At 43.1% G+C, this 26,133-nt stretch overlaps 1 protein-coding gene across 3 annotated transcripts in view; it reads left to right on the forward strand.

Annotated features, from left to right (window-relative positions):
- LOC127574641 (feline leukemia virus subgroup C receptor-related protein 2-like) overlaps window positions 1–26,133 on the forward strand; it is a 171,502-nt gene that overhangs the window by 15,542 nt on the left and 129,827 nt on the right. For all 3 annotated transcript variants that reach the window (XM_052023944.1, XM_052024027.1, XM_052023861.1), the window contains 2 exons: window positions 14,546–14,687; window positions 17,720–17,860. In XM_052023944.1, coding sequence (XP_051879904.1) covers window positions 14,546–14,687; window positions 17,720–17,860 — 283 coding nt within the window. The remainder of the gene's footprint in view (window positions 1–14,545; window positions 14,688–17,719; window positions 17,861–26,133) is intronic.

Genomic DNA, 26,133 nt, shown 5'->3' on the forward strand with positions numbered 1-26,133 from the left:
CAGCTGTACTCTGCCTTGGGTGTTAAAGGCAACTATCCCATAAGACCTATTATCCACTTGTCCTGTTACCTTTAAGGATCTGTGAATGCTCTCCAAGGTCCTCTGCACTTCCGTTGATAAAACAAATTATCAAGATATTAAATTTGCAGTTAACCTTTCATTTGTTCTCTGCACCCTTTTCTTTAAAAAAAACTCAAGATCATGTCACATGGTGTGTGATTAAAAGCTTGCATAATATTGTAACTGAGACCTAAACAAGGTCTAGTACAAGGACAAAATGTTTTTTTTCTTTGCTTTGTCATGAAGTACAATACAAATATTCCTTGATATCTGACAACCTCCTTTGTGATAAACAGCACACAATATTAAGTTGTCGGACCAAAGACTATGAAAGTGGTGACCTCGGCAGCCAGAGGAATATGGCAGAAACTGCAATGGCTATGCAGTTCTTCCAATGCCAATCTGTATGTCAGCCCTAAATACCCCTGTCCCTTCTTGCTCTCTCCCATTTGCTGGTTAAAGTCTACACAACTTTTCTTGAGCATTTCCTTGAGGTTGAGGATGACTTGGTTCCACTGATCTGTAGGTCCTGAGATGGCTGATTAAGCCAATGTGGGAACCACAGATGATGGTGACGGGGTGGCTGGATTGATAGTTTGTGAGATCATGTGCTCCTGCCTTTACATGGGGTTTCTGTGTGCTCCTGGTAGTTGAGGTTCTTGTTGTTGCTCATCCATTTTGGGTGGTCACTGGCTAGAGATTCCCAGGAGTCAATGGGAATGTTGCATTTCTTTGAGGAAGTTTTGATTACATCCTTGAATCTTTCCTCTGTCTGCCTGGTAATCCTCCTGTGACAGAACAGCATCTGTTTCAGGATTCAAGCAGCAGACCCTACTCAATGTGGCTGAGTGAGTGTAATCTGGGCCTCAGTACTGGGAATGTTGGCCTGGCAGAGGACACTAATTCATTGGTTACCTTTACTTCTAGTAAATTTGGAGAACTTTGCAGAGTGTGAGATATTTTTCCTGCTATAGCTAGTCCAACTTTTGGAAGCATCTGAAGGGCAGGGATCGCTACTGGTCATTGCTTTTTGACTGAAGCATGGGCAGGGAAACATTGACTTTTGGCCCATCAGGTCCATACTAACCACCAAATATCTATTTACACTAATTCTACACAATCCCATTTTATTCTCCTCGTATTCCCATCACTACTGAAGGGCCTGTTCCCATGCTGTTTGATGTCCTACCACTACATTCACCTGCTGAGGATTAATTTATAGTGGCCATTTAACCTACCAACCTACAAGTGTTTGGCATGTGAGAGGAAACTACACAGGTACAATAATGATCTGTAAATGACAGTCAGTGTCAGAGGTCAGGACTGAACTCAGATTGCTGGAGCTGTAAGGCAACAGCTCTACCAGTTGCACTGTGCTGCTCTGATTTTGTTTGAGCTCCTTGCAATCTTAATAGTCAGAATTGGAGAAACAAAGTACTGCCGATGCTGGAATCTAGATGAAAAACACTGATGCTGGAGGAACTCAGCAGGCCAGGCAGCATCTGTGGAGAAAAGCAGGCAGTCAACATTTTGGTAGAGGACTGAAGATGGGGAAAAAGGGAAGCTCAATATATAGAAGGAAAAGCAGACCATTGATAGGTGGACAAAAGAGGGGAGGTGGGGTGGGTGGTTGGGGACTACCTAAAGTGGGAGAATGCAATATTCGTGCCATTAGGCTGCAAGGTTCCAAGATAGAAATGAGGTGTTGTTCCTTCAGTTTGCGCTCTGAATTCTCCTGGTAGTGGAGGAGGCCAAGGACTGTCATGGCCTGCGCCGCATTGGTGAGACCAAATGCAGACTAGGTGACCTGTGCTCTGTCTGTAACCATGACCTGCATCTCCCTGTTGCCAGTCACTTCAACTCCCCCTCCCATACTATCACTGATATGACAGTCCTCCCTCCTCCACTCCCAGGAGAATTCCAAGCACCTCATTTTCCATCTTGGAACCTTGCAGCCTAACAGCATGAGTATTGAATTCTCCCACTGTAGGTAATCCCCACCCCCTTCCCCACAACTCTTTTACCCCTGCCCGCCATGCTTCTTCTCTCCTTCCCTTTCTTAGCCTCTTTTACTACTTTTTTTCTCCCCTTTCTCTCCTTGCCTTTGATCCATCCCCCAGTGGATCTGTTCTCCCCTCCTCTGGACCTGCCTATCACTATCCCTTACCTGCATCTACCTATCACCACCCTGTGCCCACCGCACTTAAGGAGTTTGTGTGTTCTCCCTGTGTCTGTGGTTTTCCTCCAGGTGCTCCAGTTTCCTCCCACATTCCAAAAGACGTACAGATTAGGAACTTATGGGCATGCTATATTGGCACCAGAAGCATGGCAACACTTGAGGGCTGGCCCCAGAACACTCTACATGAAAGATATATTTCACTGTATATTTTGATGTACATGTGACTAAAAGATATCTATATCTTGTATCACTGCTCTGCTTTTCCCTCCTATATGTTGGGCTTGCCCTTTTCCTATCGTCAGTCCTGAAGAAGGGTCCTGACCTGAAACGTTGACTACCTGCTTTTCTCCACAGATGCTGCCCAGCCTGCTGAGTTCCTCCAGCATCATAGTCAGAATTGCTTTGGTTTCTGGTGATGACAGACATTGATTCCTTGCTTTGGCGAGGTGGGTGTAGGGGATCAGTTGTTTAGCAGCTTTTCTAATGAGGCTTGGTGCAGACGAGTTGGAAGACTGTTTGATGAGGGTGTTTGAGATGGGGTTTCTGGATAACAATTTTGTAATCAGGAAGCTGATTTGTCAGGTCTCTCCATCCATGATTGAGATGAATGACTCACCAGCAACTTGTTTTTTAACCTCTATTCTGCTTTGTCACAACACCTCCCTGCCAACTATTTCTAAATTGCTGCGTGGTTGACCTTTGAAACCTGCTAATTGCTGTTTTCTGAGTGCCAAGGCCTCTTGCAAAACTGCAAACTATTTAAAGACTATTGTTTCAAGAAGCAAATGCAAATGTTGGTCTGCTGACTCTGTGCCACATTGTTGATCTGCGATGCAATGCTGCAATCCATGTTATGGCCCTTGATAATGAAAGGTAGGTTTTATGCAGTTATGTTACTGTAAATGCTAAGCCACTGTGTACTCTGAAATTTAAGCTGCTTGCCAGCATTCCAGTTCTCATTGATAAAAAAACTTGGATATTAAAAGAATTGCATCTCTTCAATGTGGCCAAACTAGTTTGAACCAAAAACAATTAGTAACTGAAGGGGATCACTTTACAAAATGGCTCGTATAATTTTTTTTCATTGCAAATCTTTTGCTTTCCTTTCATATTGGGAAGGCATAGAACTGTGAAATGTTTGGAGCAGAAAGGTAGGTTGGACAGAAAAGTGGATTTGCTTGGAAAGGGTGATGGTTTGAAAATGGATGGGGGAAGTAATGGTGCTTCAGAATAGGGAGGAATATGCTAATATCTAGCTAAGGAATTTGAATGGTCAGGAGCTGAAAAGTCAGAAGAAGGGATGAGTTTCATGAAAGATGGTATGGAAGACAATACAGAGATGGGGTTGGAATGACAGGAGAGAAATTGCAGTGTTTAGACTGGATATGGAGTAATGGAGCTCTGAAGAGCAACAGTGACTGGCAAAACCTCAGTAAACTCTGCACTTGGCTTGGGGAGGAGGGGGAAGGTTCCAGGGACAAGAGGTTTCTTGTACAAGGCTGGAGAAGCCAGGATGATTCTCTTTGGTGCAAGAAAAGGTTGAGAGATTTGATAGAAATGGGCAAGGTCATGATTGATCCTGATAAGGGTATATAGAGGGCAGCTGTTCCCTATTGAATGATTCATAAACTTAAAATTGGTGAAATGCAAGAGTGGTTATAATCTGGAACTAGCAGTCTGTAAAGTGGTGGAAACTGAATCAGTGAGGGCTTTCAAGAAGGTATAGGAAGGATATAATGGATTGGAGAGGTTCTAGAGGAGATTCACCAAGATGTTGCCAGGGATGGAATGTTTAAGTTATGAGAAGAGATTGGATAGACAATACGTCTGCAGGTGCTAGGATCTGGACCATAAAATAAACTGCTGGGGGAACTCGGCAGGTTAGGCAGCACCTGTGTAGGCAAAGGTATAGTCCTCATTTCCAATCAAGACCCTACATCAGGATAGACTAGGTTTGTTTTCCTTGGAGCAGAGTAGGCTGAGGGGAGAACCTCACAAAAGTGCACAAATTATGAGGCATAGATAGGTGACAATAGATTGTAAGGACTTTTCCCCCATGACAGGTGTCTATAACCAGAGGGTCTAGGTTGGAGGTAAGGGGTAGGAGATTTGGGGAGGATTCAGGGAAGACTTATTTTCACCCAGAGTATGATTGCAGTCTGGAATGCACTGCCTGAATGGATGGTGGAAGCAGGTACTCTTACAATGTTTAAACAAAAAGCACCTGCAGGAGCACTTGAATCACCAATGCATTAGTCTATGGACCTGTGTAGAGTTTTGGTCACCCTGTTATAGGAAAGACTTGGTTAAACTGGAAAGAGTGCAGAGAAGATTTGAGGATGTTGCCAGGACTAGAGGGCCTGAGTTGTAGGGAGATGTTGGCCAGGCTAGGTCTTTATTCCATGGAGCATAGGAGAATGGGGCAACCTTATAGAAATGTTTACGATTATGAGAGGCATAGATAAGGTGGACAGTAATCTTTTCCCTGGGGTAGAGGAGTCCAAAACTAGGGGGCATAGATTTAGGGTGAGGGGAAAGATTTAAAAGGGACCTGAGGGGTAACTTTTTCAAGCAGAGGCTGGTGGGTATATGGAACAAGCTGCTAGAGGAAGTGTTGAGGCAGTAATGGTATCATTTATACTGCACTTGGATAAGTACATGGAGGGGTGGAGCTTGGAGGGTTTTGGGCTGAACACAGCAAATTGGGACTAGCTGGGTGGGCACTGGTTGGCAGGGACTGGTTGAGCCTGTATCTGTGCTGTATTGGTCTATGACAGAGGGCTGGTAAATGGGATTAGTGTGTATATGTGTACTTGATGATCAGCATAGATATGGTGGGCCAAAGGACCTGTCTGTGCTGTCTGACTCCCTCAAATTGAGAGAGAATAATTTGCAGGACGACAAGAAAGAACCAGAGTGGACTAAATAGAATACACTAGAGAGCTGGCCTAGATGTGATGGGCTGAATGGCATTCTGTGCCATAACAATTCTATGATTGTACGAATAGCAAGGACGTAGGCCAAGTGGCAACTTAACTGAGTTGATGTCCCAAACTGTCTTGGAGCAGATGATAAAAATATCCTCTGTAGTTATTCTGAACCCTTATGTTGATTCATTTCTGACCTCTGGTGCTGTCTATGTGAGTTTGCATTGTGACCACGTGAGTTTCCCTCAGTGCTGTGGTTTCCTCCCACATCCCAAAGAGGGGTGGATTGGCAGGTTAATTGGCCATTATGAGTTATGTAGGTGAGTGTAGAACTTAAAGAGAATTGATGAGGAAAGAAGGGCGAATAAGTTATGGGGAAAATTAGTGAGGGAATGTGATTGCTCTGAGCCAGCATAGGCTTAAAGGGTGACAGGCTTGTAAGGCAAAATGGAAACATCAATAGTTTATAAATCTATGTACCAACATTTTTATTTTGCTTTTGACTAAATTTCTCATGTTGAATTTTATGCAAACCTGATGTTTGGACAGAGGGCAAGAAAACAGACTAACATTGTGTTGAGCATGGAACTAGGGTGCAGGAATGTTGAGTATATCTAGTGGAAGTGGGGGACATGGAAGAATAATTGTCTGTGCCAAGATAAAAATTTGAAAAAGGTAATTCCTTCAGAGAGGAAGCAAAGTACTGGAGATGGCAAAATCAGGACAGTGTGACATGTTGGGGGTGATTCTGTGTCAGGCCCTTCCCTTGGCTGCTGACAGGCAGATTGCTTCTCCAGGTGTTCCATATCTTCAGTTTTCCACCAAAACATAACTTCTTCTGACTAGGCAATTGCCAATTCTGGTGCAAGTCCAACTCTGATTACTGATCCATGGTTTTATGTCTCTGGAGTGTTTTACTAACTAAAAGTATTCTGTTTCAGTCCAGTGACTAGATGACCCCCATTGATGTTTACAGGTGATTTAAAAATCATGGCATCCTGACATTTGCACCACATTATATGTACAGGGCAAAGTGACAACAATTACAGGGTTGTAATTCCAACATGTAGATTTCTTTTTGCTCTTTCCCCCCCCCCCCCCCCCCCCCCCCGAATGTTATGACTTTCTCCAGCAATCTGGCATGTAATGCTTCAGGTACTGGCAGCATTCCAGATTCATGTCTACTTGGCATCTTGTGTGAGCTAAGACAGGGAATGGTGGCAGTACTTTTGTTTGGGAGAAGAGCTAAGTTTGCTTATTCCACATTTAGCATTGACATGTGTGTTTTCTGGCAGGTTTAGGATTCAGGCTGTTGCTTAGGTGATAGATAAGACCCTTGGGCCAGTTAAACCAAATACCTCTGTCATGATCTAGATTGCAGTGCAACTGTCCTTCAAATTTAACTCTTCAAATTCTGTGTTTATATTCTTCAATTGAAAGTGTTAATCATCATCCCCAGTCATCTTTCAAGGTGGTGGTGTTGTCCTCTTTAAATCACAAGTGCTATTGGAAAGGAATTCCACAGTTTGGACTCGGGAGGTGCTGTAGGAGTAGCCTTGGTGAAGCCATCTCCAAATATTTAAGAAAAGTAGTGGTCCCAGCTCTGACCTCTGGATCACTACTATCCACCTGTGTCCAGTCTGGAGTCGCTGAAAATCAAATAATGCAGATGCTTAAAATCCAAAATAAAAAAAATGCTGTAAATACTCCACAGGTTGGAGCACATCTGTGGGAACAATGAGAGTTACATTTCAGGTTGAAGGCCCTTTCTCAGAGTGTCTTCAACTTGAAATGTTAATTCTGTTTCACCTTCTACAAATGAGGCCTAACTTGCTGAATATTTCCCATATTGTCTGTTTTCATTTTGGAGTTTGCTGAGACTTTTATTCATATTGCCATTAATCTCTTTTATGCCATAGGCTTCCATTTCACAAGCCAGTCTTTTACTTGTGATTTTTTTTTTCTGATGCTACTGAAAATCTATATAGATGACATCCACATTGCTCTATCATGTCACTTCTTCATCAGCCCCAACCCTTCTCTTACCACACTAATTCCTAATTATTTTTGGTGAGGGATAGGGGCATAAATTTCATGGAGATAACAAAAAAAATCCAACAAGCTGCTGGCTATGACGATAAGACTGCAATGACATAGGCAGGCAATCACTCCATGGCAATAATAACTTAAACATAAGGCAGACAAGTGTGAGGTGTTGCACTTGGGAGGACAAAGCAGGGTAAGACTTGCACAGTGAATGGTAGGGCACTGAGGTGTGTGGTAGATCAATGGGACCTGGAAATACAGGTCCATAGTTCCTTGAAAGTGGCATCACAGGAAGATAGGATTATAAAGATCTTTTGGCCTTCATAAATCAGGGTACTGGGTACAGGAGTTGGGATGTATGTACAAGATGTTGGTGATGCCAAATTTGGAGTATTGTGTGCAGTTCTGGTCACCTACCTACAGGAGAGATATCAATAAGCTTGAAAGAGTGCAGAGAAAGTTTACAAGGATGTTACCAGCACTTGAGGTGTAGGGAAAGGTTGAATCGATTAGGACTTGATCCCCTTGAGTGCAGGAGACTGACAGGAGATCTTGTACAGGTATACAAAGTTGAGGGGTATATGCATGTAGGCTTTTTCCCCTCAGGTTGAGTGAGACTAGAACTAGAAGACTGGTTTAGGGTGAAAGGTGAAATATATAAGGGGAAACTTCACTCAGGGAGGTTCGAGTGTGGAAAGAGCTGCCAGCGGAAGTCATAGATGTGGGTTCAATTGTAACATTTAAAAGAAGTTTGGATAGGTACATGGATGGGAGGGGTTTGGAGGGATATGGTCTGGGTGCAGGTAGATGGGAATAGGCAGAAGATCAGGTGGCATGGACTAGATGGGCTGAAGGGCCTGTTTCTGTGCTGTAGTGCTCTGACTCTATATTTTCAGCTTGTACACAAACCTACCACTTCCTGAACCCAGTGTTCCTGACCCCAACCTTGCAAGTGTGTGGGTCCATGGATGGAAAGTCAGCGGATAACGAGGACCTGGTGCACTTGCGTCCCCATAGAAGACTATTCTTAAAGGCCTATTCTGTTCCCATTGTAGGTGCCATTGATTGGCACCTCCTTAGTGTAAAGGCGATAGATGGGACAGAGTTTGTTTGGTGTGTACGGGAAAGGTTCCTGACAGTATGTGGACAGGCTGACTAGAGGAGAGGCCATACTGGACCTGGAACTAGGCAATGAGCCTGATCAGGTTTCAGATCTCTCAGTAGGAGAGCATTTGGAGATAGTGACCATAACTCCTTGAGCTTTACCATAGCCTTGGAGAGGGATAGGAGCAGACAATATGGGAAAGTATTTAACTGAGGGAGGGGGAATTATGATGCTATTAGGCAGGAACTTGGGAGTGTAAATTGGGCACAGATGTTCTTGGAAGTGCACCATTGGAAATGTGGAGGTTATTTAAGGAATACTTGGGGCTCTGGATAGGTTTGTCCCATTGAGGCAGGGTAAGGATGGTAGAGTGAAGGAACAGTGGCTGACACGAGATGTAGAATATCTTGTCAGGAGGAAGAAAGAAGCTTATCTGAGGTTTAGAAAGCATGGATCAGACAGTGTTCTGGAGAGTTACAAGATAGCCAGGAGGGAGCTTAAGAATGGACTTAGGAGAGCTAGAAGGGGGCATGAGAAGTCCTTGGTGAATAGGATCAAGGAAAACCCCACTACATCTATGTGAAGAATAGAGGATGACTAGAGTGAGGGTAGGACCAATCAAGGATAAAAAAAACGTGCCTGGAGTCAGAAGAGGTAGGGGAGGTCCTTAATGAATACTTTGCTTTGGTATTCACCAGAGAAAGAGACCTTGACATTTGAGGATGGTGTACGACAGACTGATATGCTAGGGCATGTTGATGCGAGGAAGGAGGATGTGCTGGAACTATTGAAAAACATTAGGATAAATAGGTCACTGGGGGCCGGTCAGGATGTATCCAAGGTTATTACGGAAAGCTAGGGACAAGATTGCTGCACCTTTGGCAACTATCTTTGTCTTCACTGGCCATAGGAGTAGTGCTGGATGATTGGAGGGTGGCAAATGTTGATTAAGGCTTGTAGGTACCTCTGAAGCATAGAGGAAATTTCTGCCTCTACCACCCTAGCAGCTATGAGTTTCAGTCTCCCACTGCTCTTTAGGTGTTTTTTAGTAAAAGGTGTATCTCTCAAATACATTCTGATCCTTCCATCAATTAACCCAAATTTCTAGTTATCATCCATTCTGTGAAGGGAAATGAGTCTTTCATGTTCACCCTTCATAGTTTAATGCATGTCAATTAAAGCTTGCTTCAGTCTCCATTGTTCCACAGAAAACAACTCCAGCTGGCATAGTTCCTCACAACCATAATCCTCTAGCTCTGACAACGCCCCTGTTAATTTTCTCTGCACCCTTTTTTTAAATTGCTACCACATTCCTCCTATGGGGAATTGGCCTCTTGATCTCCTGATCTACCTTGCCATTGCCTTTGCACCTTATTTGTCTACCTACACTGCAACTTAATAGATCTTTATTAATCACATGTACATCAAAACACAGCAAAATACATCTTTTTGTGTAGTATTCTGGGGGCAGCCCACAAGTATCGCCATGCTTCTGGTGCCAACATAGCATGCCCACAATTTCCTAACCTGCACATCTTTGGAATGTGGGAAGAAACCCACACAGACACGGGGAGAACATACAAACTCCTTCCAGATAGTGGCTGGAATTGGAGTCAGGCCGTTTGTGCTGTAAAGCGTTATGCTAACCACTAACTGCTACTCTACTGTGCCTGCCCCAACACAATACTCTGTATTCTGTTTTCAGTTTGAACTTCCTCAATGTACTGGTATATGGAATAATCTGGATGGCATACAAACAAAAACTTTTCACTGTGCTAATAATAAATCAATTGCTAATAATAAACAAATAACCAATTACCAGAACTTCCTGCTCATGTATTCCATGCCTCAGGCAATTATAAAAGCAAATGTACCACAGGTGGAGGTGTAAATTGGGGAAGCAGAATTAATATTTGAAATTACCAGAAGACTAATGTCAAGAGGCTGTACGCTCTTAAGGGCAAGACCCTTAACAATGTTGAAGAGCAGGGAGACCTTGGGGTGCAAGTCCATGACTCATTGAAAGTGGCTACACAGGTAGACAGGGTGGTTAAGAAGGCTTATGGAATGGTTGCTTTCATTAGTCGGGGTATTGAGTATAGGAGTCAAGAAGTTATGGTTCATCTCTATAAAACTCTGGTTAGGCTGCATTTAGAGTATTGCGTGCAATTCTGGTCACATCACTATAGGAAGGATGTCGAGGCTTTAGAGGATGCAGAAGAGGTTTACTAGGATGCTGCCTGGATTAGAGGGCATGTGCTATCAGGAGAGGCTGGACAAACTTGGGCTGAGGGGGTGATCTGTTGGAAGTATATAAAATTGTGAGGGACATAGGGTGGACTAGCAATATCCTTTTTCCTATTGTTGAGCGATCCAATACCAGAGGGTGTGCATTTAAGGTGAGGGGTAGGTTCAGAACAGATGTGAGGTGTCAGTTTCTTTTTACTGAGAGTGGTGGACGCCTGGAATGCGTTGCCTGATAGGGTGGTGGAGGCAACTTCATTGGGGGCTTTTAAGAGGGGCTTGGATGGGCACATGAGAGGAAAATAGAGGGATATGGGCATTCTGTAGGTAGGAGGGAATAGCTGTGTTGGCACAGCATTGTGGGCTGAAGGGCCTGTTCTGTGCTGTACTTTTCTATGTTGAAGATATTTTAGTTATTGGAAATGCTGACTTATCTGAAATTCCTGAACTCTAGTCTGGAAGTACAAGTATCCTTAGTAAGGAAGGAAAAGAGCTGGAATTTTGTTTGCTTCCATTGTAAGGGAAGGGAGTGAATGCTGGATGTGGAAGAGTGAACCAAAATGTCCTGGAAAAACATTGTCTTTGGAATGCTGACAGGAAAGTGGAGTGGAAGGTTGTCTGATGGTGGCATTACTAGGGGTGTGGGGAAATTGGGAGATGATACATTGAATGTGGAGGCTGATGGGATGGAGAATGAGGACAGGGCAACCCTATCCTCCTCTGGCAGGTGGAAGTGGAAGAATGAGGAGGGAGTAGGGTTAGGCAAGCCCTAACCCTAGGGTAGCTATGTGGGTGGGGCAGCAAATCTTCTACATCCCAAAATGTACCAAACCATAATTCCTTGTGGGTTTCCATAGCAACATGCTTTATTTAGGCAAATATAGAGTATTAGGAGGTACTCAACTTGAGAACTGGTTCAGTGAGATGGAGGGGTACTAATGAGCCTTTAGTTCAGTTAGAAGTGAAGGACCCTCGGGCTATACAGGTATGGGTTGGAGTTATAGAGAATAAAAATCAAAAATACTACTGACAGCTGGAAAACTCAAGTCAGATATTAGCAAAAAACAAACTGCTGGAGGAACTCTGCAGGTCAAGCAGCATCTGTGGAAGGAAATGGACAGTTGATGTTTCAGATTGAGACCTGTCATAATGGTTTCTCTTTCCACAGATGCTGTCTGACCAGCTGATTTCTAGCATTTTCTGTTTTTTTTTGAAGTTGGGAGAGCTTGGACATCCATAGCAAAATTTGGCTAGCTGGGGTGAGGAAACTGATAATGTGTCAAAAATCAGGTATGGGCAGCTGGGATCAAGTAGATCCCTTGAGTGTAAGGGATGTAGGAGCACACCTAAGAATGAAATCAGGAGGGGAAAAGGGACAGGAGATGTCCTTGGCAGATAAGATAAAGGAGAATCCTAAATGATTCCAAAACTATAAGAGCAAAAGGGTATTTAGGGAGAGAATAGATCCCCTAAGGATCAGTGTGGTTGTCTGTGTGGAGCCACGGGAGGTGAGCAAGGTCGGTATTCACTGTGGAGAAGGTCGTGAACGCTAGGGAGTTCAGGGAGGATAATGATTAAACGTTACAAAAGAGGAAGGGTTGGCAGTCTTGAAGCGCATAAAGGTGGGTAAATTCCCAGAGCCTGACCAAATGTATTCTAGGACATTGGTTGAAGCTAGGCTCTAGAAGAGATTTTTGTATTTTCGTCAGCCATGGCTAAGGTACTGGAAGACTGGGGGGTGTGACTAAGGCTGCAAGAACAAGCCAGGGAACTACAGGCCAGTGAGACCAACATCAGTGGTGGGAAAGGTACTGGAGTGAATTTTGAGAATCAGTATCTACCTGCATTTGGAAAGGCAAGGACTGATTAGGGACAATGTCTCACTAATTTTATTGAGTTTTATTAAGAGGTGGCAAGAGGTTGCCATTACTATAGAAAGAATGTGATTAAGCTAGAGAGGGTGCAAAAATCTTCACAAGAAGGTTTCTGGGATTGAAGGACTTGTAAGGAGAAACTAGTTAGGCTGGGACTGTTCTCCCTGGAGTGAAGGAGGCTGAAAAATGAGGTGCACAGATAAGTGGATGGTCAGTCGTCTTCTAAGGGCAGGAGCTTGAATCTAAAGGAAATGGGTTTAAGGTGTGAGGGGAGTGATGTAAAGGGGGCATGAGGGGTAAGTTTTTCAGAGGATGATGGTGATATGGATCAAGTGCTAGAGGAACCTGTAGAAGCAGGTACAATCATTTATAGTATATTCTCAATTTGGATGAGAATGTAGGTGGCAAGGTTGGTAAGTTTGCAGATGACACCAAAATAGGTGGTGCAGTGGACAATGATGAAAGTTATCTAAGGTTACAACAGGATCTAGATCAACTGGGAAAGTTGGCCAAGGATTGGCAAGTGGAATTTAACTTGGACCAGTGTGAGATGATGTATTTCGGGAAAATAAACCAGGGCAGGGCATACATAGTGAATGGCAGGCCCCTGGGGAGTGTTGTAGAACAGAGACTGAGGGGTACAAGTACACAGTTCCCTAAAAGTGGTGGGGAAAAATGCTTTTGGCTCCCTTCCCTTTGCCGGTCAGGGGTTGGGACATCATGTTACAGCAGTACCAGTTGTCAGTAAGGCCACCTTTGGAACACTGATTTCAGTTCTGGTGGCCCTGCAATAGGAAGGATGCCATTAAATTGGAAAGGGTATATATTTAAAAAAAAATTTACAAAGGATGTTACTGGGACTGGAAGGTTTGAGTTCTTATAAGAGCTGGATAAGCTGGGACACTTTTCCCTGGACTGTAGAAGACTGAGGGGTGATCTTGTAGAGGTTTATAAAATCATGAGGGGCATGGATAAGGTTAATAGCCACAGGGAATCCAAAACTAGAGGGCATAGGTTTGAAGTGAGAGGGGCAAGATTTGAGATGGACCTGATGGGCTATGTTTTATACAGAGGGTAGTGGGTATACAGGACAAGCTGCCAGAGGAAGTAGAGCTGGGTAGAATTATGACACTTAAAAGACATTTGGACAGGTACATGGATAGGGAAGGTTTAGAGGGATATGGGCCAAATGTGGGCATATGGGACTAGCTCAGGTAGGCATCTTGGTCGGCATGGACGATTGAGGCTGAAGGGCCTGTTTCCATGCTCTACGACTCTAATCTTGTGGATGTAGATAGCAAGAGACTAGACGGTGGGAGGTAAAATAGCATTGTTTTATCCTGACACCAGTTTTATTTGTAGGGCCAAAATAGGCTGAAGCTATGGGTCTACTGGGACAAGTGCTGCTTGTAGATCTTGGAGAGGGTACAACAGTCATAAATTTCTACAACACAGAAACAGGCCCTTCAGCCCACCTTGTTCATACCAGCCTTTTTGCCCCTCTATATTGATACCATTTTCTTTCATTAGGGCTGTATCCTTCTCTGCCTTGCCTATTTAAGTGTTTGTCTAAATTTAAAACTTTAAAGGATTAAACAAACTAGGTTCTTTTCTCTGGAGGGGAGAGGCTGAGAGGAGACTTGATAGAACTTTATAAAATTGAGACATAGAGTAGATGGTAAGAATCTTTATCCCAGGGTAGACATGACTAACACCAGAGGACTTGCATTTAAGCTGAGAGGGGGAAAGTTTAAGGAAGATGTTCTGGGCAAGATTTTTTTTAAACAGTGAATGGTAGGTGCCTGGAATGGGCTGCCAGGGGTGGTGATGGAAGCAAATATGACAGTTGTGTTTAAGAGGCTTTTAGATGGACATATGAATATGCAGGGAATTGAGGGATGTGGATCGTGTGCAGGCAGAAGTGATTTAATTCAATTTGGCAGCGTGTTTGGCAGATGTGGTGGGCCAAAGGCCCTGTTCTGGTGCTGTACTGTTCTATGTACAATGTTCTGAAACTCCTCCCTATCACCTTAAACCTTGGATCACATGTTTGACAAATTTGTGGTGAAATTCTCAGTCAATAACATGTCTTTCCACCTTCTCTCCACAGCTGGGGGTTGCGGTGGGGTTTCTTGTTCCTCCCATCCTGGTGCCGAACATTGATGACCTTGATAAACTAACTTACCATATCAACGTCATGTTTTATGGCACTGCTGGAGTGGCAACTCTGCTTTTCGTTCTCGTCATATTAGGTAAGGAGCCTATTAAATTAGCCGAGTAGACATGTTGTTTGAAACATTTTTTTCTGGACAAGAGCATATTGTTTACCAGAGTTGGCTGCTGATTCTGGCTCTGCTTGTACAGTGAATTTCCCTGTGCACTTCTGCAGACAGCATTATGCTGCACAGTCCTTTGTTTGTGCTAAAGATAAAAATCTTTTAAACAGTTTAATGCCAATTATGTCTTTCAGAGTACACACAGGGTGCAAAATGAGCGAAGCATTATGTGCTTAAGTGAACCCTGAATAAACAGATGCAATTGTCCTTTACCAGAACAATCATTGTATTAAAGGTTCGCTTTTCTAAGGGAGGATATCTTTTTATGGTGCTTTCCCATCCTTGCAACATCCCAGTACTTAGACCAAAGGAAGTAAGAACAGGAATAGATGTTTCACCCCCTCAAGCCTACTCTACATTCAACAGGATCATATATAGCAACAGACCCTTCAGCCCACTGTCATTGTAACACTATTACAGCGCCAGTGACCTGGGTTCAATTCCTGCCACTGTCTGTAAGGAGTTTGTATGTTCTCCCCAGGTCTCTGTGGGTTTCCTCCCACATTCCAAAGATGTACAGGTTAGGAGCTGTGGGCATGCTATGTTGGAGCTGGAAGAGTGGTGACACTTGCAGTCTGCCCCAGCACATTCTCAGTAATGCAAAAAGATGCATTTCACTGTTTTGATGTACATGTGACTAAAGAAATATCTTGTACTAATCTTATTTACCAGCACGCGGCCAGTAGCCTTCTATATCTTGGTGATTCAAATGCTGGTCCAAATACTTAAATGTTGTGAAAGTCTCTGCTTCCACTGCCACTTTGACAGTGTGTTTTCCCCAAGTCCACTTTCCTGCCCTCTCCCAATCACCCTTTATTCCCTTATTGATTAGAAATCTCTCTATCTAAGCCTTAAATATACACAAGAACTCTTCTACAACTGCTTTTTCTGGCAGGGAGTTCCAAACACATCCAGCCTTCAGAGGAAATTCTTACTTATCTCAGCCTTAAATAGGCACCCTCTTATTTAGAATCTTTAGACTCATTAGCTTGCTTAATACCAATACTCTAGTGATGGTAATAATATTTAATTCTTCCCTCACATTATTCAGCATTAATGGAATGTTTAGAGTATCTTCCAGCATAAAGATTGATGGAAAGTATCTATTTAACTCCACAGCCATTTCCTGCTTCCCCACAACTAGTTCCCTAAACTCATTCTCTAGGGGGCCAGTATTCACTTGGACCTCTCTTCCACTTGTATACTTAAACTTACAATACAAATTTCTTTGTATTTCTTTGAGTTCTGATGAAGGGCCTTTGACCTGGAGTGGTAACTGATTCTGTTCCCACAGCTATGGCCTGACCTGCGAAGAATTTCCAGCAGTTTGGTTTTTTATTTTAATTTCCAGCAGCTGCAGTCTTTGTTTTCTTTATATTCCTTGCTAATTTACCCTCAGTTTATTTTCTCTATCTTTTTGTCTTCCTCTGCTGGATTCCAAATTTATCCCAATCTTTGAGTCTACCACTAACATTTGCCTCTTTATACATTCTCTTTCAACTTAATAATCTCCTTAAACTTCCTTACTGAGTTTTGGTTGGTTCATCCCTCCCTTATTGATACATATTTTTGTTGAGTGTCATGAATTAATTATCACTGTTTGCCTATTGTCTGTCGTGCTAATATATGGCCCAGTCCACTTCAAACAACTGTAACTTATTCATTGGAATTCCCTTTTACTTAAGTTAAACAGTTGTTTCTTCACAGGCAGTGTCTCATACTTATCAAGTCACTATTGTGTAAGCAAGTAGGATGGGTGATTTGGGCATATTAATCATGCACACAAAAGATGTAAGTAGTCAGTGTTGTGGTCCTAGACGAATGCTGGAATAAGATGATGGTCAGCCCCCTGTGCCTCTCCACCATTTAATTGCACCTGTATCTCACCCTGACTTCCCTGTCATTCCTCCATATTCTTTGATAAGGATATCAAAGCAAAAGTCTAAGCAAAATCTTGGATTTGAAAACAAAATTTGCACATGTTGGAAAATCAGAAATAAAACATTAACTGCTAGAAATATTTATGGAGATTGTTGTAAAAACCCTGTGGCTGAAGCTTTGAATTGTAGGGAAGGGTAGCAAAGACAGGAGTATGTCAACTTCAGTGAGGTGAAATTGGGCCTGATGCCAGTTTCATTGAGGGCAACTATATTCATATTAAATCAAACAGTAATGTGCGCAATCCTGAATGGATGCTTGGAGATGCAAAAGAATGTTTTTGGTCCAGATTCCTGCATCTGCAAACTGCTGGAGGAATTCAGGTCAAGCAGCATCTGCAAGGGGTGGGGGGAGTGGTGAGGGGGAGAAGGAATTGTTGACATTTCAAGTTGAGACTGTGTGAGGACGAAGAACGGAGGGGAAAGATAGCTGGTATAAAGAGAAGAGTAGCCTTTGCCTCCCCTCCCCCTACTTAGTTACATCTGGCTTTTATACTTGTCTGCTTCCTTCCACCTATAACTCACCTGCTTCTGCCTCCCAACTCCACCTCCCCCCCGCCACCCACTTCACCTGGCTCCTTCTGCTCATTGTCCTTTACTCATCCTTGGTCTACCTTTCACCTATTGGCCCCTATCTCACCCCTCCTCCCCTCTTTATACTGGCTCTCTTCCCTCTCCATTCAGTCCTGATGCAGGGTCTCAACCCGAAACATTGACCATTCCTTTCCCCCGCATGGATATTGCTTAACCAGCTGAGTTCCTCCAAGAGTTTTTTGTATTGTACATTAATGTACACACATTGCATCTGTTATACTTGGTTGTTTTTTTTAATATTACTTGCTTTAATTCCAATTTTTCTTTTGCTTCACACAATCAAAGCTGGAATGTAGAAAAGGATGGGACAGTTTTAAGTGTTTCTGATTTTAGTAAATCGTAGTGATCATTCTTTATAGAGTTGCCAATAAAGAGTTAAGTGTGTAGCCCACTTCTAATTGCATTCTTTTATTTCAGTGTTTCAGGAGAAGCCGGATATTCCACCAAGCCAAGCACAAGCAGCTATCCATGCCAGCCCTCCCCAGGACTACTCCTATATCCAGTCTATCCTGCAGATGATCAAAAACTTGCCATTTTTCCTCCTCATTGTAACCTATGGTAAGCTTCTGCTCTGTTCACTTATTGCTTCTCCCACCCAGCACCCTAGTTGCATTGGATGTGGGTGTTAGTCCTCTTGGTTATGGTTGGTGTTAGAACTTTTTTTTAGTGAGTCTAGTCACTAACACATCCAATTTGGAGCCCCCTCCTTGGAGCAGTGCTGTTCAATAAAAGTCACTGTTACAACACCTGTTAGCCACATGCAATTTTATTGGAAAATACTTGATACGCAAAACAGGGAATTGTACATGTTTGACTGTTCTTGGTGAGCTTCCTACATAGTTCCATATAACTTTTATTTCTTTACAAGTTTTCAATTCACATGTAGCTTTATCAGCCCCAGCACAACACCTGGGACTTTGTCATAAAATGGGGAGATTTACAGCAGAAAGCTCTGAGACTAATCACAGCTTTTAATCTCTTGATCCATAGCTCTGCAGTTTACAGCAAATCGACTATTCATCTAGATACTTAAGATGTGATGAGAGTTTCTGCCTTCATTCCACTGAATTTTCTTAAACACCCTGAACCCTGTAATTTTCTCCTTTAAACTTGAGTCTAATTATTGATTAATCTCAAGGGAATTGGATCCTTCCAAATCACCTTAACTAATCTCATGTAAAATCCAACACTACCTCCCATTTTCCAAAGAAGACCTATCCAGCTTGGACGATCCAGGCTTGAGTGTATCATTTATAAATCTACTGTGCACCCATGAGGCTCCTCCTCCTTCCTATTGTCTAAATGGTGAGCTCTAAGATGCAAAGAAATCAGGGTGTCCTGGTGCATGATTAACAAAACACTAGTATGCAGTTAATGCAAGAAATTAAGAAAATTCACAATGTAATGGTGCATTGCTGAGGAAGTTGAAAACAAAGGTAGGGAAGGGCAAGAGCACGGTAATGTAGCGGTTAACATAACGCTTCACAGCGCCAGCGACCCAGGTACAATTCCAGCCACTGTAAGGCGTTTGTACATTCTCCCTGTGACTGCGTGGGTTTCCTCCAGGTGCTCTGGTTTCCTCCCACATTCCAAAGACACAGGTTAGGAAGTTGTGGGCATGCTATGTTGGCACCAGAAGCGTGGCGACACTTGCAGGCTGCCCCCAGAACACTCTACGCAAAAGGTGCATTTCACTGTTTTGATGTACATGACTAATAAAGATATCTTGGTTATAATAGGGTATTACTGGGACTGTACCAGGGTTCAGTATTGGTCTTATTTTAAAAAATTAATTTAAATTTTTAAAAATTTTATTTACAGCATGGTAATAGGCCCTTCTGGCCCAACAAATCCATGTCACCCATTTTAAACCCTTATTAACCTACCCATAGGTCTTTTGGAATGTGGGAGGAAACCAGAGCACCCAGAAGAAACCCACACAGACACAGGAGAATGTACAAACTCCTTACAGACAGCGGGAATTGAACCCCGATTGCTGGCGCTGTAATAGCGTCACACTAACTGCTATGCTGCCGTGCTGGATGTTGATGGGTTGGAAGCTGCTCAGAAGATTTACTAGACTAATACCTGGTATGGGAGGGTTCAATACGAGGAAAGGTTGGACAGGCTTGCCTTGTATTGGAGTTTAGAAGAGTGGGGATTGGATTGAAACATACTCCATATGGTGAGCTTGGAGAAGATGTTTCTTCTTATGGGAGAATTTAGAATTGCTATTCAAAAATGTTTCTCATTTCAGTCAGATGATGTGGAATTTCTTCCTGAGTCTTTGGAACTTTCTCAAAGGATGGTGGAAATAGTCTTTGAATATTTAAAGGCAGAGTTAGAGAGATACTTGATAAGAGGGTGAATGGTTACTGGGGATAGGTGGGAATGCAGGCTTGAGGTTACTATCAAATCAGCAATTAACTTATTAGAAGGTGGAGCTGGCTCAATGGGTCAAGTATCCTACTCCTGCTTCTAATTCGTATGTTTGTATAATGTGAGGATGAGAGTGGGGAGAGTATATGCTGGCCAGACTTTACCCATGAGATGGTCATTCTCCTTGGGCTTGGTGGTGGTCTGGATTTTGACAGAAGGATGTGACTGCAAATCAGGCAGGTTTTGGGGGCCCAGGATGTATTTGTTCCATTTTTAAAATTTGCATAATGGAAGGCCATCTAACCATCTGAACTTATTTCCCAGGATCCAGGAGGCTTGATTCCTTACAAAAGAAAACAATAGTAATTCTGTGGCCCACTTTGATCCCAACAGCCTGCATTTTACATGATTAAAGACAGAACCAAACTGACTGGGTGAGCTGCAGGATTGTAGGTGTGGTAATGTGACTTTTGATTCTTCTGTCACTCAATCTGCCAGGCAGCCAGAGCAGCTGCGAGAGGAGGGAGAGGGAAGGAAGGGGTGAGGAGTGGGTGGGTGAATCCTGACACTGGGACTGATGTTCTGCTGGATGTTAATCTACCTGTGTGGCTCCTTGCACCTCTCCCCTTGCAGAGCTCCTCCTTAAAAAAACATTGTTGCCACTGACTTGTAACCAAGGTATGACAATGGACCACATGGCTGATCAATAATGGTGGGGCAAAGAAAACCACTAACATTCAAGGGTTCAGAATTGAAGGAATGCTGAGATTTGAGGGGCAGAGGATGGAAGAGGTTTATAAAGATATGGGGGAGTCCACAGAGCTGTTTAAATACAACAATGTTAAATGTTTTGCTGCTAAGCAAAGCATTTTTATGCAGGCCATTGAAAAACATTGTTTAACTGTGATGTTAAAACTGCAATTAATTTGTACTTTTTTATATTGCTTGAACTAATTAGTAATTACTAATTAATCTCATAGCAAGACTGAGGAAAGTTGATTAGTGTGATGAGACATGTGGTTCAAGAGACAGTTCAGTTGGAAGTTAGTCTTGAACTACTCTAATTGTAACAACACGACAGCAGGCCACTTGCATCTGAGTCCATGGCAGCTGCTTAAACAGGCTATTTAGTCCCAATAGTCTCTCTCTCCCCCTCCCCCCACCCCCCCCCCCCCCCCAAGCCAATTGTGCAAGTATTAGAGGTAGATTCAGAATTTGAAGTAAAAAATGTTGCCAGTTGATAAACGATGACAAACATTTAAAGAAATATTTTAAAATTCTCAACAAATTTTGCATTGAGAAATAAAACCCTATAAGAAAATAAGCCCATCCATGATTGAGGGTTAGTTAAGGATAGCATTGGATTGAGAGGATAAATGTTGCCAGGAAGTGTAGTAAGCCTGATGATTCAGAAAATTTGAAGCTAATGATAAGGAGAGAATACTGATTAAATTAGCAAGTTAAAATCAGAAAAATTGACACAAAAGAAGGTCATTTAGCCCAGCGTGTGTGTTGGTTGAAAAAGCCTAACCTTACAGCTCTTCAAGTGTACATCCAAATACTATTTAAATATGATGGGGGGGTTTCTGCCTTCACCATCCCTGTGGGTGAAAAACATTTTCGTCCTCCCCCTTCTAAACTTCCTACCAAGTATTTTGTCTCTACCCCTAGTTTTTGACCCCTCTAAGTGCAATGTGTCCCTTGTAAGTTAGTATACCATTACTGTTTCCCCTTTGTCTACCTCCTCTCTTGGGCAGGCATGGTACTGTAGCGGTTAGCATAACGCTATTACAGTGCCAGCAACCCGGGTTCAACTCCCGCCACTGTCTGTAAGGAGTTTGTATGCTTTCCCTGTGTCCGCATGGGTTTCCTCCGGGTGCTCTGGTTTCCTCCCATGTTCCAAAGATGTACAGGTTAGGAAGTTATGGGCATGTTTTGTTGGTGCCGGAAGCATGGCGATACTTGTGTGCTGCCCCCAGAACACTACACAAAAAAAGATGCATTTCACTGTGAGTTTCGATGTTTATGTGACTAATAACGATATCTTAACTTGAGCTTGTGCAGTCTTTCCTCATGGCTACAATTTTCCAATCCTGGCAACATCCTTGTAAATTTCCCCAGCATCTCTTGCATTATAGTCACATCTAGTGCAGTGACCAGAAGTATACACAATGCTCAAGCTTCTACAACTATGTGAGTAAATTAGGATCCCACAGAGACAATGACAGGAGAGATTGCAATGGGGATCAATGACTGATGCGTGCAACACCTGTATTGTAGCTTTGTGTGCAAATTTGGTTTCTCTTGAGGTCTCTGCAGAGCAGGAGAGTCATTCTTAAGTGCCCCAACTTTAATTTTCTTCCTCAGCCAATATCCTAGGAATGTTATCACTGCTGGTTGTGGGTGCTAGCTGTGCACAAATTAGTTGCCGTATTTCCTCCATGACAAGAATGTCCTGAGTCATAGTGTTGTACAGCATAGAAACAGGCCCTTCAGCCATCACGCCTATCTAAACTAATCCCATTTGTCTGCATTAATTCCATATCCCTCTAAGCCCAGCTCATTCATAGAATATAGAACAGTACAGCATGGGAATAGCCTTTCGATCCACAATGTCTGTGGTGACCATGATCATCCCTGGAAGAGTATAGGGAATGCAGAAGTATACTTAAGGAAATCAAAAGGCCAAAAAGGGGGGCATGGGATAGCTTTGATAGAGAAGATCAAGGTCAATACAAAGATTTTATGTATATTAAGGGGGAAAAGAACAACTAGGGAGAGAATAGGGCTCCTCAAAGACCAAAGTGGACATCTTTGTGTGAAGCCACAGGAGATGGGCAAGGTCCTCGATGCATTTTTTTTTTCTCCTTTTTACTGTGGAGAAGTCTTGGGAACTAGGGAAAGTTGATGGGGATGTCCTGGGTGGAGTCCACATTACAATAGAGGAGGTGCTGGACATCTTAAAATGTATGAAGGTAGACAAATCTCCAGGGCCTGACCAGGTATATCCAAGAACACACAGGAGGCTAGAGAAGAAATTGCAGGAGCCCTGGCTGAGATATTTGCATCATTTGATAGCCACGGGTGGGGAAGACTAGAGGGTAACAAATGTTGTAAATGTTTAAGGGCTGCAAAGGAATACCTGGGAACTATAGACTAGTAAGTCTAACATCTTACTGGTGAGGATTCTGAGGGATAAGATGTACAAGCATCTGGAAGGACAGTTTATTAGTCAGCACAGCTTTGTGCGTGGGAGATGATGCTTACGAGTTTGAGTTTTTTTTTTGCAGAAGTGACCAAGAAGGTCTGAGGACAGGGCAGTAGATGTGGTATATATGAACTTCAGTAAGACCTTTAAGGTTCTGCATGGTAGACTGCTCTGGAAGGTTAGAGCGCATGGAATCCAGGGAGTGCCGGCTAATTGGATACACACAATTGGCTTGATGGTAGGAAGCAGAGGGAGATGGTGGAACATTGTTTCTCGGTCTGGAGACCTGTGGTTAGTGGTATGCTTCGGGTTGGTGCTGGGCCTATTGTTTGTCATCTATATCTGTGATTTGGATGAGATTAACCAAGCCTTGGCCTTGTATAACAAGTTTGAAGATGGCACTAAAATGGGTGCTATCATACAGTGAAGAAGGTTATCAATTACAGTGGGATCTAAATCAGCTGGGTAAGTAGGCTGAGGAATGGTAAATGAAGTTTAATTCAGATAAGTATGAAGTATTGCATTTTGGAAAGTCAAATCAAGGTAAGACGCAAGATATCTTTATTAGTCACATGTACACCAAAACACAGTGAAATGCATCTTTTGCATAGTGTTCTGGGGGCAGCCCACAAGTATTGCTATGCTTCCAGTGCCAACATAGCATGCCCACAACTTCCTAACCTGTACGCCTCTGGAATGTGGGAGAAAACCAGAGCTCCTGACGGAAAGTCACACAGACATGGGGTGAACATACAAACTCCTACAGACAGTAGCTGGAATTGAACCTGGGTCACTGGTGCTGTAATAGTGTTATGCTAACTGCTACACTACTGTGCCTGGCAGGGCCCTGGGGATTGTTGTAGAACAGAGGAACCTAGGAGTACAAGTACATGGTTCCCTGAAAGTGGAGTCATAGGTAGACAGGGTTGTGAAAAGTGTTTTGGCAGACTGGCCTTCTGTCAGGGCATTGAGTACAGAAGTTGGGAGGTTATTTTGCAGTTGTACAAGATGTTGGTGAGGCTGCATTTGGAGTACTATGTTCAGTTTTGGTCACCCCGCTACAGGAAAGATGTTGTTGAACTGGAAAGAGTGCAGAAAAATATTACAAGGATGTTGCCAGGACTCAAGGGGTTGAGTTATGGGGAGAGGTTGGACAGGCTAGGACTTTTTTCATTGGACCATAAGAGACTGAGGAGTGATCTTAGAGTTGTATAACATCATGAGGGGCATAGATTGTGTGAATTCTCTTTCCCAGGTTAAGGGAATCAACTTGAGGGCATAGGTTTAAGGTGAGAGGGGAAAGATATAATAGGAAATTCAGGTGCAACTTTTTTTTTTACAGAGGGTGGTCAGTATATGGAATGAGCTGCCAGAGGAAGTGGTTGAGGCAGATACAATAACACTTAAAAGATATTTGGATTGGAATTGGTACATGGATAGGAAAGGTTTAGAGGGCTATTTGCCAAACTCGGGATAATGGGGCTAGCTTAGATTGCTTGGTTGGCATGGACCAGTTGGGTCAAAGGGCTCTGTAACTCTTGTCTCACTGGTTAAGCTTTCCAGGATGTCCTCTAAGTGCTGGTGTGACATCTCCATGATCAGTAGTGTAACTCCACCCTTTTTCTTCCCCCCCTCCCCCCCCCCCCCCCCCCAATCTCTTTTGCATTCCTCTCTAACATGTATTGGTTCATTATTGTCACTTGTACGAAGGTACAGTGAAAAGCTTGTCTTACAAACTGATCATACAGGTCAATTCATTACACAGTGCAGCTTCATTGAATTGGTACAAAGTGCATTGATGTAGTACAAGTAAAAACAGTAACAATACAGAGTAAAGTGTCACAGCTACAGGGAAAGTGCAGTGCAATAAGGTGCAAGGTCACAATAAGGTAGATCGTGGTCTTAGTCCATCTCATTGTATAAGGGAACCATTCAATAGTCTTATCACTGGGGTAGAAGCTGTCCTTGTTTGTGGTAGTATGTGCCCTCAGGCTCCTGTATCTTCTACCCAATGAGAGGAGAGAATGTCCTGTGTGGGTGGGGTCTTTGATTATGCTGGCTGCTACACCAAGACAACGAAAGGTAAAGTCAGATTCCAAGGAGGGGAGGCTGGTGTCCGTGATGCGCTGGGCTGTGTCCACAACTCTCTGCCGCTTCTTGTGGTCCTGGGTAGAGCAGTTGTCGTACCAAACCGTGATACATCCAGATAGGATGCTTTCTATGGTGCATCAGTAAAAGTTAGTGAGAGTCAAAGGGGACAAACCAAATTTCTTTAGCCTCTTGAGGCGCTGGTGAGCTTTCTTGGCTGTGGTATCTACATGATTTGACCAGGACAGGCTGTTGGTGGTGATCACTCCCAGGAAATTGAAGCAGTCAACCCTCTCGACCTCAGCACCATTGGATGTAGACAGGTGCATGTACACCGCCCCCTTTCCTGAAGTCAATGACCAGCTCTTTAGTTTTGTTGACATTGAGGGAAAGGTTGTTGTCATGACACCATTCCACTAAGCTCTCTATCTCCTTCCTGTACTCCGACTCATCGCTGTTTGAGATACAGCCTACAACGGTGGTATCATCTGCAAACTTGTAGATGGAGTTAGAGCAGAATCTGGCCACAGTCATGAGTGTATACAATGGCATGCAGAAGTTTGGGCACCCCTGGTCAAAATTTCTGTTACTGTGAATAGCTAAGCGAGTAAAAATGACCTGATTTCCAAAAGGCATAAAGTTAAAGATGACACATTTCTTTAATATTTTAAGCAAGATTACTTTTTTATTTCCATCTTTTACAGTTTCAAAATAACAAAGGAAAAGCAAAAGTTTGGGCACCCTGCATGGTCAGTACTTAGTAACACCCCCTTTGGCAAGTATCACAGCTTGTAAATGCTTTCTGTAGCCAGCTAAGAGTCTTTCAATTCTTGTTTGGGGGATTTTCACCCATTGTTCCTTGCAAAAGTCTTCTAGTTCTGTGAGATTCTTGGGCCATCTTGCATGCACTGCTCTTTTGAGGTCTATCCACAGATTTTCGATGATTTTTAGGTTGTGGGACTGTGAGGGCCATGGCAAAACCTTCAGCTTGTGTCTCTTGAGGTAGTTCATTGTGGATTTTGAGGTGTGTTTAGAATTGTTATCCTATTGTAGAAGCCATCCTCTTTTCATCTTCAGCTTTTTTTTAACAGACAGTGTGATGTTTGTTTCCAGAATTTGCTGGTATTTAATTGAATTCATTCTTCCCTTTACCAGT

This window comes from Pristis pectinata, chromosome 1 (genome assembly GCF_009764475.1).
Source record: "Pristis pectinata isolate sPriPec2 chromosome 1, sPriPec2.1.pri, whole genome shotgun sequence".
NCBI classification, from domain to species: Eukaryota; Metazoa; Chordata; class Chondrichthyes; order Rhinopristiformes; family Pristidae; genus Pristis; species Pristis pectinata.